General features: G+C 40.3%; 1 protein-coding gene across 1 annotated transcript in view; it reads right to left on the reverse strand.

Moving 5' to 3' along the window:
* Positions 1-15,822, reverse strand: part of SPATA16 (spermatogenesis associated 16) — a 117,019-nt gene that overhangs the window by 79,532 nt on the left and 21,665 nt on the right. Inside the window, exons 2-3 of the mRNA XM_050965971.1 lie at positions 15,191-15,336; positions 3,569-3,658 (exon numbers count right to left, since the gene is read on the reverse strand). Coding sequence (XP_050821928.1) covers positions 3,569-3,658; positions 15,191-15,336 — 236 coding nt within the window. The remainder of the gene's footprint in view (positions 1-3,568; positions 3,659-15,190; positions 15,337-15,822) is intronic.

Genomic DNA, 15,822 nt, shown 5'->3' on the forward strand with positions numbered 1-15,822 from the left:
AACAAACCCAGAGTGAAATATTGGGACAAATATCGGGATGACCACCCAAATATCGGGATAGTCCCGATTTTATCGGGACATCTGGTCACCCTATTGCCAACCCTCCAGGATTGTCCTGGTGTCTCCAGGAATTAAACATTAATCTTTAAGTAAAGATTATGTCATGTATTCCTGGAGGCATCATCACATCAAACCAAAATTGGCAACCCTATTAGAGTTACATACAGGACTCATTTAGATACATGTAGCCAAATTCCGAGACGAGGCAGGCAGTGATACACATTCAACTGCTCACACTGATTTAGACTCCCTGGCATTCAGGTTGCCTCATACATACTTATATCCATTCTACCAATGTCTGAGGCAACCTGAGTTGGTGTCAGTTACACTGAGGAGCCAGAAGGTAGTAAAAATTACCCCATCCTACTTTAACTTGTACCTTCTGGCTATTCAGTGTGCAACTATACCAGTCCAGTCTTCTTAAATATGGAGGGAATAGGTGTAAATAAGTATGAAGGAGTCTAACTGAACGCAGTGGAGAGTGACATACATCAGTTGGCACATCATCTCTGAATTTGAGACAGAGAACAGAATTTATTCTGGGGAATTTAGCCTGCTATATCCTCAAAGAGATCAATAGTTCTCTATCTTGGGCACCCACAACCTGCCAGGTGGGCTGAGTTATTCCTGCCCATTTGCTGTATACATATATGCTACCTCCACCAAAAACAATTGTTCACTGCCTATAACAATGTTCTGGATATGTATAATAATAACTGAGAGAGAAAAAAATCACACAAGGAAACAGACTAACCTCATTCACATACATAGAGCAAGCAAAGATAAATGACAGCTCATGCTAACAAAAGCATATTTAGACTTTTAGAAACTGCAGCTAAACACCTGCATATTGCAGTCTCTCTCTAACAGACAGAGTGTGTTCTACATTGTTAACAGGGTCAGACTGATACCACTGACTCCAAAGAGATGCCGCTGCTTAGCTTAGTTTAACACAAGGCTGGAACAAAAACTCCACACAGTTATTACAATACTATGGTAAACTAAGCTAAACTCACAATATTACTGTCACTTATTTGGATCCACTTGGTCTCGATCTGTCAGAAATGTCTCCTCCTTTGCGAAATACATAATAATAATCTCATTTAAAAACAACTAGTTCCATGAAAGCTTCCTGACATGAAAAAAGCTGACCCAGTGCCTTCCTGCTTGCTGATGCAGTACTCCTGTTGAATGATTACTTATCTGCAGCAACACCAACCACTTTTTTTTTGTTACTAGATATCTGAGCACCTCATTTTCTTCTTGGATCACATTATGCTCTCAGATACTTTCATTTTCTATGCATTACTTTCTAGGAAAGATCAACTCCTGGAAGTGAAAAATACATTCTTCTACCTGGTTTCAAGTAAAACCGCCTTGCCTGTTGGTGGGATAACAGAGAATTAACAGATCTGAAAATACACACTTCCTTGCCGGTCATGGAATAATGTCGTCTCCTGCTACAACCTTTAAACTGTGTAAGATGTTAGTTTCTAAGGTGCCACAAGTACTCCTTTTCTTTTTGCGGCTAAAGGGCTTGGCTACACTGGAGAGTTGCAGCGCTGGTGGTGGGTTTACAGCGCTGCAACTTAGTAACTGTCCACACCTGCAAGGCACATCCAGCGCTGCAACTCCCTGGCTGCAGCGCTGGCTATACACCTGGTCTTCTTGGGGTGTAACGATTGCAGCGCTGGTGATGCAGCGCTGCTCATCAAGTGTGGCCACCAAAAGTGCTGTTATTGGCCTCCAGGGTATTAGGAGGTATCCCAGAATGCCTGCTCACAACAAACCGTAAGGATGGCTGAACTCTGAGCTTCCCCGAGCTGCTTATCTAAAAAACAAACACAGCTGCTGTTTGCTGGAGTGAGAGAGCGGAGGCAGGCAGGGGAATTGCTTTGGAAGGTTCACAGCTGTTTGCTTGAAGAGAGAAGTCACACAGCAGAGGGGGAGGGGAGAGTCCGTGTTGAGCAGCTGCTTATGTGGTCTGAAGGCTATTTAGGAGTGCATAATTTGCATTTAGTGAATAAGAGAGGGGTGGGGGAAGGGCTCGAAACTTTTAAATTGATTGCAGGTTGGTGATGTATATGTTCTAGTCCTTAGACCTTGCGGCAGGGATCTGAAAGATCCAAAAATCCACTCTCTCTCCCTCATGTTCCCCCTCATCTGCCTCTTTTGAAAAGCACATTGCAGCCACTTGAACGCTGGGATAGCTGCCCACAATGCACCACTGCCAACAGCGCGGCAAATGCTGCAAATGTAGCCACACTGCAGGCTGGTAGCTTTCAGTGTGGCCACACTGCAGCGTTTTCCCTACACAGCTGTACGAAGACAGCTGTAACTCCCAGCACTGTACAACTGTAAGTGTAGCCATACCCAAAGACTCACACAGCTGCTACTCTGAACCTTGAGTGTTGGTGATTCAATAGGTGACAATTTTCTCTGAATCAATACTGACCCAATACCCCAGCAAGATGCTAGGGAGCATTGTGTTGCTGGAGGTACTTTCTTTAGAATGAGATGTAAAACAAGATTCAGATCACTTGTGAGCCAAGATCTCATGACAACTTTTACAGGGTTAATCACAGCTGCTGGGCAAAGTTCACTAGAGATAATTACAAATGGCCTCCCTAAATTCTCTCTGAAGTTTTGATTGGATAAAGTCTCCTTCCCTCCCCATACTAAACTGTTGTGTAAGGGTTGCCATTCATTATTAAACAGCTGCCATGTTCTATGCCACAGGTGATTGATTTCAGCAGTGAATGAAGGGACTGTTCTATATCTCTTACCCAATTCACGCCTGCTCTGTCTTAATTCACTAATGGTTTGTAAAACACTTCATGCTCCTCAAATGAAAGGTTCTATATAAGTGCTGAGTAGAAGCAGTAACATAGGTATATAGTTACTTCTTGCATTACACCAAGCAACCTCACTCACCTCCTGGAAGGTAACTTCTTTTATATAAACCTGTCAGGTGGTAACAATATTTGCTCCCTGCCGACATTACAGTTTCCACCATTTGGTAGTGCCAGTGCAGCTGCACCACTGCTGCACAACACCTACACAGTTTTCCAGTATAAACACACAAGTAAAGCTCAGTCTTGCAAGATCTTACCCCTGAAGTAGTTCTTATTCACGTGAACAGTCCCATTGACTTCAGTGAGACTACTCATGTGAATAAGGGCAGCAGGATCAGAGCTCTCCTATAGGTTTGATCCTATTCCCAGTGAAACCAAAGTTGCCATGGACTTTCATGGTGCAGTATCAGGGCCTCTAGCAGCACTTTAATATAGAAAGGAGAAGTAATCACTGTGTATTACATTAATTTGATTCTATGAAGGAGTTCTGACAGTCATGGACCGCTAGAATGACGCATAGACACATGATAATGTCCCTAGGACTGATGAGCTGTAGGAAATAATTTCCCCAATTGTCTGTAGTACTGGGAGCTGGAATGAAGGAGCTGTAGGGAAAACTTTAGATGTAAAAAATCCACAAATGCCAACCATACCTTGCAGCTTCAGAATATCGTTCCAACCATCTAAATACAGCAGCTTGACGAAGATGGTTCAGGAAATAGGCTGGGTTCAAAATAATGCTCCTTTGAAACGTAAAAGAGATAATCAAGTTAAACCTCAAATTGTTACACTATTAAAAGATCATTAATATCAAACTCTGACTAAGGCACATGCTGTACACACTTTCTATGCACAATTCAAAATCTATCTTCCCAAACCCAATACTGAATTATCACTTTTTCTCCTTTGACAGCTAAGATGGATGAACAGGCATTATTAAAATGTCTATTAAATTTGTATCATAAATGCAGTTTCATTTATAGCTTTGCCTATTGTTATAGAAACAGCTCTTAAAGTCCCAGTGAGCGCATGTTATACTGCATTTAGCTAGCATATAACATCAGCAAAGATACCACATATTATTGTAGAACTTCCTTTGTTATCTGTCATCTATATTTCTAGGTTTGATGATAATCTTACATTATTATCTTAAAGGAATTATTCACACATAACTAATCTAAAAAATCCTGAAAGCCAGTGAGAGTGTTTCCAAAATTGTAACAAAGGATAGTCTCACTCAGGTTGGATTTGTGTGGGTGAATCCTTGTACCTTTCTCAGCCTCACTGACTTCGCTGAATGTGGGTATCCTCATACATGGATCCAGTTGCAGAAGCAGGGCCTATATCAATAGGAGGTGTAAGAAAAACTAGTATACACTAAACTATTAGAATAGACAGGCAGTATGTCTTTTGGTATAAGCAGGGGACAGAGATTCAGGATGAAGCTGGATCCTACTTCTTTGCTGACAGTACAATTTCACTACCAGAAAGGGATTCGATACTAGAATCATAAGGGCGGTACAAGGATTTATCTAGAATACAGCATCCAACCCCCCTCAGTAATTTGAAATATTAGTTATAATTTAGCTGTGGTGAGTGACCATCTTTTTAAAAGGTTGATTCCTATTACCAACGATAGACAGATATTGCATCAGATACTGCATTTTCTGAACCAAATGCTGGAGAACTTGGAAATTCAAAAGACTCCGAGGCACACCAAAAATGAGTTCAGCCAGAAAGCAATCCCAAAGGACTTTAAATATTATTGACATTTAATGATCAGTATTCTCAAGGCATTATCGCCTTTAACCAACTGAATGATAACTGGTGCTGCAGGAAGAGATTTGAAAGGAGATTATTGCTGTTATAAACTGTGGTCAACACTTGATAATAGCAACATCGATTTTTTTTCAAGTTATCGGCTCTACCAGAGCTAAGCAACAGCAATGAAAAAAAAATCAATAATTTCCTGGTAGTTAGCAACGCATTTTCTACAAGACTTAGGGCAGGATGTACTCTGATAGGTTTATAATAAATACAGAATTGTAGCAGAATCTCAAAGAATTAGATTTCAGCTCTCCTTTTTCATTCTGATTCATTCTTAATCTTAAAAAGATCAGCTCCTTCTTTCTTTCTATAAACTCTATACTGAAAAAATATGATAGCGTTCTCTAAAACCTACAACAAATATCTCACTCGCTATAAGCGGAGACCTAAAAACTGCCTTTGATTATTTGATCATTCAGCTGAATGCTGTTATTTCTTCAGAGACGTGTACACTCCCAGGCATGCCAAGTTCTGTGGATTTACATAGAACAGCTGTTTGACACAGCAAACCCCTACAATTTAGCAGCTTTTTTGTAGAATAATTATAATTCGTGTCATGTGATGAACTTAAAAGTGGGTAAAGCTGGCCCATGACCTGGATAATACTATCTCCAGATCTGAGAAGCCACTTTTGGTAAAATACAAAGACAGGAATGGGGAGTGGGAGGGTCATATAAAGGAAAATGAATGATACAAACAGAGGTAGAGAAGAAAAGCAACAATCCAGGAAGCCGATCCCTAACATGAGAGCAGACTGGAGGTCCATCCAACTATGTGGGAACCTGTGAGGGTGTGAACCCTGAGAAGAAGTCCCTGCTCCAGTATCCATCTCCAGCCATGGAGGACTCTGTACAATGACAGGTGCTGAAAGGAAAACGAGGTGGGGAAGATCCAGCAGTGAAGGGGATGTGCCTAGTGGCTGTACTACAGGGTCATGAAGATCTGTGTGTGTAACGTGTGGAGAAGTATCACTCGCCACTAGGTGCAAAGCTTCCATTGAATTTTTACTGATATGCTTTTGAGGGCGACATCATAAAGACAAAGGAATTTTAATAAACATTTTTGAAACAACTATTTCTTGATCCAGATGCAAAAAAAGTTTTAATTGGAAACACTGCAAATAAAAACCCTATGTCTGAAGATTAAAACATGTGTTCTTGCCAGACTTTCCCCTGACCTCTCCCCCTCACCATTAAAGGGACTAGACTAAAGTAAACATGACACGGATTTTCATTTATTTTTCAGCTGCAGTGTAATCCAAAGACTGTCCAGTAAATGACTTTCCTAAATCATTTGGTCAGTTTTTCTCAACAAAACAGTTTTTAAGTAATACAGTATATCAACCTGGTTTTTGACATTTTCATTTTTTCATCTTGACATCTTCCCTTAAAAATAATACAGTTTGTCCTGTTATCTTTTCTTCAAGTTCTAAGGGGGAAAAAAAGAAAACAAGACATCAGCTTTCTCCCACCAGAGTTATCAGGGCACGTGAATTAAAGGTGTATGTATTTGACCATAGTTTTCTACCTTTAGTTCCCCTTTGAGCTGACTTCCCAACTCCAAAAACACCAGATACAGCAAGAAAGGCAAGTTGCTGTATAAAAATTGATCTCTGGAAAACATCAGCCTCACTCTTCCTTTTCTCCAGAGATGCACATCTTTTTATTGCAGCTCTTCCCAACTGCAGTGGGGATTTAGCTCTGAAAATCTGATTAACATTAAAAGGAACATCTTTACTACCTACCAGCACATTGCGTTTAGTTGGTCTTTGTAGAAAAAAAAGTCAAGGGGCTGTTTCTATAGATGAAAGATACAAGTAAACAAATATCATCAGAGGGGTAGCCATGTTAGTCTTGATCTGTAAAAGCAGCAGAGTCCTGTGGCACCTTATAGACTAACAGAAGTATTGGAGCATGAGCTTTCGTGGGTGAATATCCACTTCGTCGGATGCATGTCATGCCATGCGTACGACGAAGTGAGTATTCACCCACAAAAGCTCATGCTCCAATACTTCTGTTAGTCTATAAGGTGCCACAGGACTCTTTGCTGCTTTTACAAGTAAACAAATGTATTTCACTGGCTTAGTGCTTGTGAGCATGTCCCTCTCTGGTGGCTAGGCACAGTAAAGCTAAATGCTGGCTGCTTCCTAGAAGAGAAATGATCTCTTTAACTGAAGTGGCATGGGCTTGAAGTTGCAGATACCACATTTGTTAGCTGGGAGAAATCCTGCATGTAATGCATTCCTACCTTACTGCACAAACATTTGCTTTAACATTTTTAATTGATAGAGGTATTTACAGATAATTGCCCAGGTGTACAGAAGTAAATCATAGATTATTAGGGTTGGAAGGGACCTCAGGAGATCATCTAGTTCAACTCCCTGCTCAAAGCAGGAACAATCCCCAAATGGCCCCCTTAAGGATTGAACTCTCAACCCTGGGTTTAGCAGGCTAATGCTCAAACCACTGAGCTATCCAGTCAGATAGGTATGGCTGACATCACCTACACAAGGAGATGTATAGATAGGTGTAAGATGCAGCAATGTTATACACTAGCAGGAACATACATCACTGATATACACTAATTATACAAATATAGTCACTGGACGTTATATGTAACATTGTTATGTTATGTGCAGTAATGTACCAGAAAATATTATACAGAGTGGACCAAATCCTCAGCTGATGTAAAATGGCATGGCTCCATTGTTTTCAGTAGTTATACATTCAGTATATAGATGAGACTGACAAGTTCCGATTATTATACAATTTAGTTTTAACTTGCGGCTGCTTTTCTTTCTTTCCTGTATATTCCAGGTAGCTCATTAGCTAAAGTTCAGTACTCATCAAACTAGTCTTAGAATTGTTTGAGTCCACCACGATACAGTCTCTCTTACAATAATTATAATTATTATTTGTCTCTCTGTAGACCTCATTCTGGTAGGTGCTATGCAAATACAGAACAAAAAGACAGTTCCTGCCCCACAAAATGACAGTCCCATCAGCTGGATCCTCAGCTTGTGTAAATCAGCATATCTATTGAAATCAATGAAGCTACTCAACTTTACACCAGCTGAGGACTTGACCCCATCATAGTGTCTGGAATTGTGTGTGTTTAGCTACATGGTGATTCTAACGATTTCATTTTGGGGGGAACAGCATGGGGGTGCATTTCCTCACACCCATCTTAATGTTCTGAATAAGTTTCCTTGCGGATGCTGTTTTGAAGATAGGGAGGAGTGTCTCCCAGGATACAAAACTTGGAGTTCTCAAAATTTGTGTCAATGGTTTTTGAAAGCTTTCATATACAGCCAGTGATTAAGCTACCCGGAATGTTTGGGTAGGCCCATAAAATGACTAGGGCTGGGCAAAACTGGCAAACTTTTTTCCATGGAATGTGGCAATTTGGGAGGAACAGAACAGGGAAAAATGGGCCCCAGTTTGAGTTTGTAATAAAATGTATGAAAACTGCTGCAAGCAATCCGACCTTTTGTTTCACACTGTCCCAGTAATGATCTATTTGCACATACCTTCTTCAGCAGAGGCTGCATTAATTTTACTGGTATCTTCTGGAGGGTAGAAGGAATGTGAGCTTACTTTTCATTGGCAATCTCTCCATGATGGCGAGAATGTGGTGGTATAAGTGTCACCACAAAAAAAATTATCGTAGGGAGGAGAGGACCATTTAACGACATTCATGATACTTGCAGCCCCTCTGAGAAGGATATCAACAGGACAATAAAAAGCTGGAGCTAGAAAGCTGGGGGACATATATCCCATTACCTCCCCACTGGCTACACCTGTGAATGGTGCTATGAGCATGCTGGAGAATGCCTGCCCAGAAGACGACCTAAAATGTCTTCTATGGTAACCTGAAAATTAGTTTGAAATCCTTTCTAATTTAATCTTCACTACAGCTGATCCAATGACTGCTGATATCAATGGAAGGACTCCCTCTGATTTTGATGGGGTTTGGATCACAGCATTGTTGGTGAGACAACTGTTTCTCCCTCCCCCTGCCTGAGATACAACTTGATTTTGTGTAATCAGATTTTTTTAGTACAGCCTAACAGAATTAGCTGTGAATATAGTGTCTGCGATAGCAGAGGACATTTTTAGCACACAGACCAAAAAATATCGTGAAGCTGCTTTCATGTCTAAACATAAAGAAGGGGTTTTTACACCAAGGCTTTCTCATACACATAATATCTTTTTTTTCTGACAGGAAAGGGAAATGCATCTTCCATGCTAAACATTTTTCTTCTTGCACAGGATTCAGTGGTGAATCACTTTGAATTGCAAACCAAGAGATACATCTGCCCGCCAGCTCTCAATTCATTAGCTATAAAGGAGAAGAACAAGAAGAACATTATCCTTCCTTGCTAAATGAAAGGATATTTAGAAAGGTCTTGTTTCAAGGCATCCAGTTCAGGGCCTGAGCTATTCCTAATTTGGGTGAACAGATTCTACTTTCCCTGTCTTATTCATGTAATCCACTCCTGACTGATTTCCCAACTGTACAAGTACTAATTTCTTGACTACCAAATTTCATTAACATATTTACAACGGCTGTCAATTCTAGGATGAGGATATTTAACTCAGCCTGCATAAATCCTGTTAGACTTTGCATTAATCTTTTCAATCATGAACTGTGTTTCTCCTAAGGAGGAAGAAAAGCTGTTTCAGGAGCTTCTTTTTGCATGAATCCTACAAAATAATACAGACTATGGGCATTAGTCACTCTCAAAGTTAATGGGAGTGTGCAGGGCAGGATCAACCCCATTGGATAACAAATATGTAATTGATCTACTGCCCTGGAAATAAAATATAGTTCAAAAGTGGGGAAAGTTAACTGAAAATGTTTTTCATAAAGTAATTGCATTATAAAGAAATATTTGAAATGCAGCATAAGAGAAGGGAATTCTATTGTAGGATGCTAGGTGTTTTTTTAAAGCGCATCTAGCTTATGATGTCTCAGAACATCTCAAGTGAATAGTCTTGTATTAAAGAATTGATTATCAATTATGTATATTGCAATGTACCCCTTATATTTGCTAAAGGTTATTAGAAGCCACTCATTTGGATTCTCGAGAAAGTTTGTATATTCTTTTTCTTTTGGTGGATGAGTGTTAGTGAGGGCATGGGGTTGGAGGGATGTATATGATATCTTAGGGCCTTTCCCTTCCACAAATCATCAGCATTGGTCTCAATTCCTCTCCCTTTTCCAGTTTTATCAGCAAACCTCTCTTCCCATCTATAGTTATTTTTTCCTCCCTTTGATTCCCACTAACTGTATTACCTTAAGCTGTCACCATGCTATTTATTATCAATTAGTTATCACATAACAATTACATAATTAATATGCCTCCCATAAATTGCACAAGTGGTGTTACAAAGGACCATATCCTCCACTGAACACATAAAAAGGCACAGAAGATGCAACCTTAATAGAAAAAGGGACATGGGTTTGCTGAGGGTGAAGTCCTCCTTGCATTCAATTTTCAGAAGGGAGATGCAGAATTAGCAGGTGGCAATACCTGCAGAAAGTGTGGGGTCTGAAGGGAAACCTGGGTTAAACCCCACAGTTCTCAGACCGTCCACAGCAACCCTCATCAAGGAAGAAGTAATTCTGGCTTTGTCAGGCATCATTTACACCATTCAGAGAGGGAAACATGCCGCAAAGGGTGGTTTTCCCCTGACTCCTAGATGTCTCCTGCTTGACACATTCCTTTTCTTGAAGGACATATGTTGAGGGGATGCCAGTGGCTTTTTGGTAAGAAGAGCATAGTAAACTTTTCATTCCAGATGGTCCTCCATAACATACCTCATTTTTCCACCCAGAATTTCTGTGATTTTTATTTTCCAGTGCTTAATGGAGGGGAGCATAAGGCCATTGCTTGCCTACAGATTGGCCATCTTTGTACTTCTGTGTTACATCAGAAGACTTACTGTCATTTCATTGAAATAACATTGGGTGTGAAGTCCTACTAGTTGACCATGTTGGATAGTTACATTTTATTGCTTAACTATCCTACTTGAACTTCTGAAGGAATCAGGCAATGTCCTGGATTTATAATCTGCACTTTTATGGACTCCACAACCAAAGTGTTGCTGGATAGATTATGGTCATATGACAAAACAGTGCAGGGAACAAAACAACTTCCTGTTGGCCTTTGTGTAGTTATCTCAGATGTGAAGGTGAGGCCAAAGCTCCTTTCTGTTTCCTAACACTTGCGCCCCTCCAGCGCTTGGAATATCAGCAAAGCAAGGCAGAAAACTGAAGTCTCCTTGAAAAAGCAGAATGTCTGTCTTGCTTTGCCAGATCCTCCACCTTGAATCATAGTTCATCTCCACCCTCTTCAATGTTAAAGATGCACAGAGAAAACCAAATCATAATAGCTCCTCTTGGTTACATAGTCATACAATCCATTGCACTGCCACTTTTGTTTCTTCATATGACTGCAGCTTCTTGTATTTCTCTGTTGGGCCAGATCCTCTAAAGGACAGGCTCAAAAGAGGAGACTGATGAGCTGAAACATTGTGTTCTGTTTCAAAACAGCTTTCAGTTGGAGCCAAAATAAATAAATAAATAAAATAAAAATCAACCTTGGAGATCAGGTTGAGCGACATAAGGCCTCAACACGATTCCGAGGTTCTAGTCAGTTTCTTGACGTAAAGTTTAAACCTTCACTGTTTTGCCATCTGGTGTAATTGAAAATTGCCTTCTGCAACAAAAGGGAAAAATCCAATTTCTCAGCAAGCCATTTGAGGTTATTAGGATCATTAAACCCTGGTATATGCCATAATGCCTGGGCCAAGGGAACTGCAGGGAATGTAAATGTTGTATGATTCACTATTTATCGGAGTACTGTATTTTTTACCAGTTTAGACTGGATGTTAGGTATTAGCTTGATGGCTACTTAATTATGACACCTAGTGGTCAAATAAGCTACTGTGGTGGCTGCTTGGCTAGGTCAGGGGTCAGGAACCTTTCAGAAGTGGTGTGCCGAGTCTTCATTTATTCACTATAATTTAAGGTTTCGCGCGCCAGTAATACATTTTAACGTTTTTAGAAGGTCTCTTTCTATAAGTCTGTAATATATAACTAAACTATTGTTGTATATAAAGTAAATAAGGTTTTTAAAATGTTTAAGAAGCTTCATTTATAATTAAATTAAAACGCAGATCCTCCCGAACCAGTGGCCAGGACCCGGGCAGTGTGAGTGCCACTGACAATCAGCTCGTGTGCCGCCTTTGGCACGCATGTCATAGGTTGCCTACCCGTGGGCTAGGTCAACTCAGATGCATTTATTCACACTGGTGATGAATTAGGAGTGTTTCTAATAGCCTTTTATCACCCAGTGTGCATCTTTTATGTCAGCCTGCCATATGGTCAAAATCCAATGGATGTCCTCTCCTCTCAGTGCAAAAAGGCAGCCTCAAGTCCTGAGAGCAATAACCAGCAGATTTATTTCCAATTGTAAGGAAGAGCCCATCTTTACCCCCGACACATGCTCAAAAGGTAAGGACAATGGAAATGTCTCTCTTTCACTCAGTTAGTGGGAAAGCTGTTCCCCGAACCAGCAGACTCTGCTTAACATAGACATTGGAGTTTGGTCAGTTGTAACATTGTACAAGCTTCTTTTAAGCATATTGTATAATATGCTTGGAATGAAGCGTCACAACTGACAAAACTGCTCTATTTAGGGGCACATCTACACTTAAAACTCTGCATCGGTGCAGCTGCACTGCTGTAGCACTTTAATGAAGACATTCTAACCTGACAGGAGAGAGCTCTCCTCTTGGTGTATCCACCTCCCCAAGAGGCATTAGCTATGTTGGCAGGAGAAGCTCTCTTACTGACATGCACAGGGGGTTATGGTCGGCATAACTTCATCATTCCTTAGCAACACAGTGACACCAATATATGTCTGTAGTGTAGACCAGACCCCAGTTAATGATCAGACATTTGAAGAACAGCTTTGCATCCTTGGGTCACAGTGCAAGCGTGCGCACACAAAGATGCGTGAGGGTTTTTAGTTAATAAGGCTTCTAAAGCTTATGCAGGAACTGTGAGATTTACATAAAATTAAATAAAGATAGTCTAGCAAATGCAAATAAGTGCAGAAATGAATATTTTAATTTTGATTCATGATTACTACCTAACCATTGCAACGCAGTGATGATATAAAAACTCAGTAGGAAGCAAAATTCTGCATGCACTGGATAACTGATGGCTAAGAGCTATTTATAGTCTGAGTCCTCAGAGTAATTTATTTATTTATTCTTTTTGAGAAGCAGATATTGATTATGCTTCATTTTCTGTATTTATGTTAATAGTAGCTCAGAATATTTTCATATTGGAGTACTGTCTGTATCTGCTCCTGCAGCTCCACAGTCTGACAAGCACAGTGTGTAGATTTATTTCATCATCTGCATTATTAATTGAATTAAATTGAGGATTCAGTCATTATTGATTTGCATTTCTCCTTTTTAGTAACTAAAAGGAAAGCAAGTTAGAATGTCTGTTAAAATCAGATGCAAGAAAAAAAAGAACAGAAAACACCCCAACCCGACACCAGATCTTTTATTTCTTCAGTAACCCAGAGATCCTAAGCCAACTTCATTTACTTTGTCTATGGCCCCTATCTCCTGCCATGACACCACATGGGTAGACTCCCATGGAATTCAAAAAGGCCCCACCATCTGGCTGTGCAACAGGTACTGGGGTTCCTCAGCATGAGGCCCACTACAGAATCATGGCCATATTTTGCAATCCTAGTATTTTTAAAATATAAAAAATAAATATATGGAGATTCCCCTATCTCACAGAACTGGAAGGGACTCTAAAAGGTCATCAAGTCCAGCCCCCTGCCTTCACTAGCAGGACCAAGTACTGATTTTGCCCCAGAACCCTAAGTGGCCCCCTCAAGGACTGAGCTTACAATGCTGGATTTAGCAGGCAAATGCTCAAATGATTGAGCTATCTTTCCCTCCCTAACAGGCAAAAGAAGGTTTGCCAATTCTTAGTATACACATTTGTTAGCCTCCCCATTTTATTACAGTGTGCATCTTGGGGGGGAAGGATAGCTCAATGGTTTAAACATCAGCCTGCTAAACCCAGGGTTTGAGTTCAATCCTTGAGGGGGCCATTTAGGGAACTGGGGTAAAAATCTGCCTGGGGATTGGCCCTGCTTTAAGCAGGGGGTTGGACTAGATGACCTTCTGAGGTCCCTTCCAACCCTAATCTTCTATGATAGTGCTTAGAATGAGGCAGGGATCTCCATGATCATGTTTCCAAAAGTAGGCAAATAAGTAAACTTCCAGTATTGTTCTTTGCACAATCTTTTAAGAAATGTGGCACATTACAGAGCAGAGTTGTTCAGGGGGCACCAACACAAAGAGCCATAAATCATTGTAGATCTGCATGCAGAACTCCCCCTGACATCACTTGGCCTTAATGTAGCAGATTACTAGCTTAGCACCATAACAGGGATCATATTTTTATACTGATGAATTGTCCGTCACCAATTTCTCTAGTGTATTAGGCACAAACATACCTTTCTTCTTAGATATAATCAAGTTGTCTCTTTCACAATAGTTTCCCTTCATTTACATTCACTTAAGACAATTGTAAGAAAAACTCAACCTGAGTTAACTGCAGTACTTATTCAGATATACACCTCTACCCCGATATAATGCTGTCCTCGGGAGCCAAAAAATCTTACTGCGTTACAGGTGAAACTGTGTTATATCAAACTTGCTTTGATCCGCTGGAATATGCAGTCCCGCCCCACCCCCCTGGAGCGCTGCTTTACCGTGTTATAGCTGAATTCGTGTTATATTGGGTTGTGTTGTATCGGGGTAGCGGTATACTTAATGATAATGAAAAGTGGTGGACTGGCAGGCCACAGAGTGAAATCCTTTGTTTACAGAACAGGTACAGGATGGAGAGTGGCAGTGCAAGCTTCTGCTAATGTTCCTGAACACTGATTGGAGAGTCCAGGCAAAATCTTGACTCCAAAGAGTCAAAGGGAGCATTTCATTTGCATGCCTTTTTGATTTCTGGCTTCTCTGCCAAGACTGCAGCTGTGGTGCTGGTCTTTGAGATGTGGACAATGACTGAGACCAGCAAAGAACCATCGGATGGAAAGAATTTGAAGTCACTTCTGACCTGACATTGAACTGGTAACAAGTAGAAAGGGATTATATTTCATTTCCAATTATTTGAGCCTTCCAGCATCACTTTGCCTTACTGAGCAAATTCCCAGCATTCCTCTTAGTCTATTCCAAGTGGGATTTTTTTTCAAGGTGGGTTATTGATTCCCCTTTTCTTGTCATAGGATTGGGTAATAAACTGCTGCAAATCCTTCCAGTCCAAAATGTATACTTGCTTTTCTTTTCCCTGCTTCAAGCCCTAGTAACTCATTAATCAATATTCATTTTTACCTGTGAGAATGATTCAGCGCCAGGTCAGGCTTCCTCATCCTTAGGTAGCAGGTTACAAGCTTCGTTTCAATAAAACTGGCAATACTTGAAATATCTTGGGGGGATGCATCGAAGGGTTTCCCTAATGCTGCACCTTTACTGCAGAGCTATTGAAAAAACAAAAACTTTGTTTGCTAATTTGCAATATACTTCTGTTAAATGCATTTCTTAACTGATGAATGAATAAAGTTGACGTCTGAGTGAAATATACTCTCACTTTAAACATTCAGATTAATACAATAACAATCGATACACACTATCTATGAATGCAGTATAAAATATACTGTCACCTTTCATTGTGCAATACTCCATATAAGGCATATTCCAGACAACATATAAAAAATTAAAAGCTAAACAAGCACAAATAAATAAAGATAACCATGTTTCCCCCATTCACAAAGTAAGAACCTGCTCCCAAGCTCATTGAATTCTCTGGGAGTCTCTGAATCAGGCATCTAAGCAAGGGCAGTGTCAGGAAGCATTTATGAATGTCCACATACCAAAAGAGAGGAGACTTTAGACTAGGCTGCCATAGTCTGACTTACAGTTAAGAACTCCCAGGATATAATAGAAGGAAACCAAAGGGAAATAAG

Source organism: Gopherus flavomarginatus, chromosome 8 (assembly GCF_025201925.1).
Source record: "Gopherus flavomarginatus isolate rGopFla2 chromosome 8, rGopFla2.mat.asm, whole genome shotgun sequence".
In the NCBI taxonomy this organism is placed as follows: Eukaryota; Metazoa; Chordata; order Testudines; family Testudinidae; genus Gopherus; species Gopherus flavomarginatus.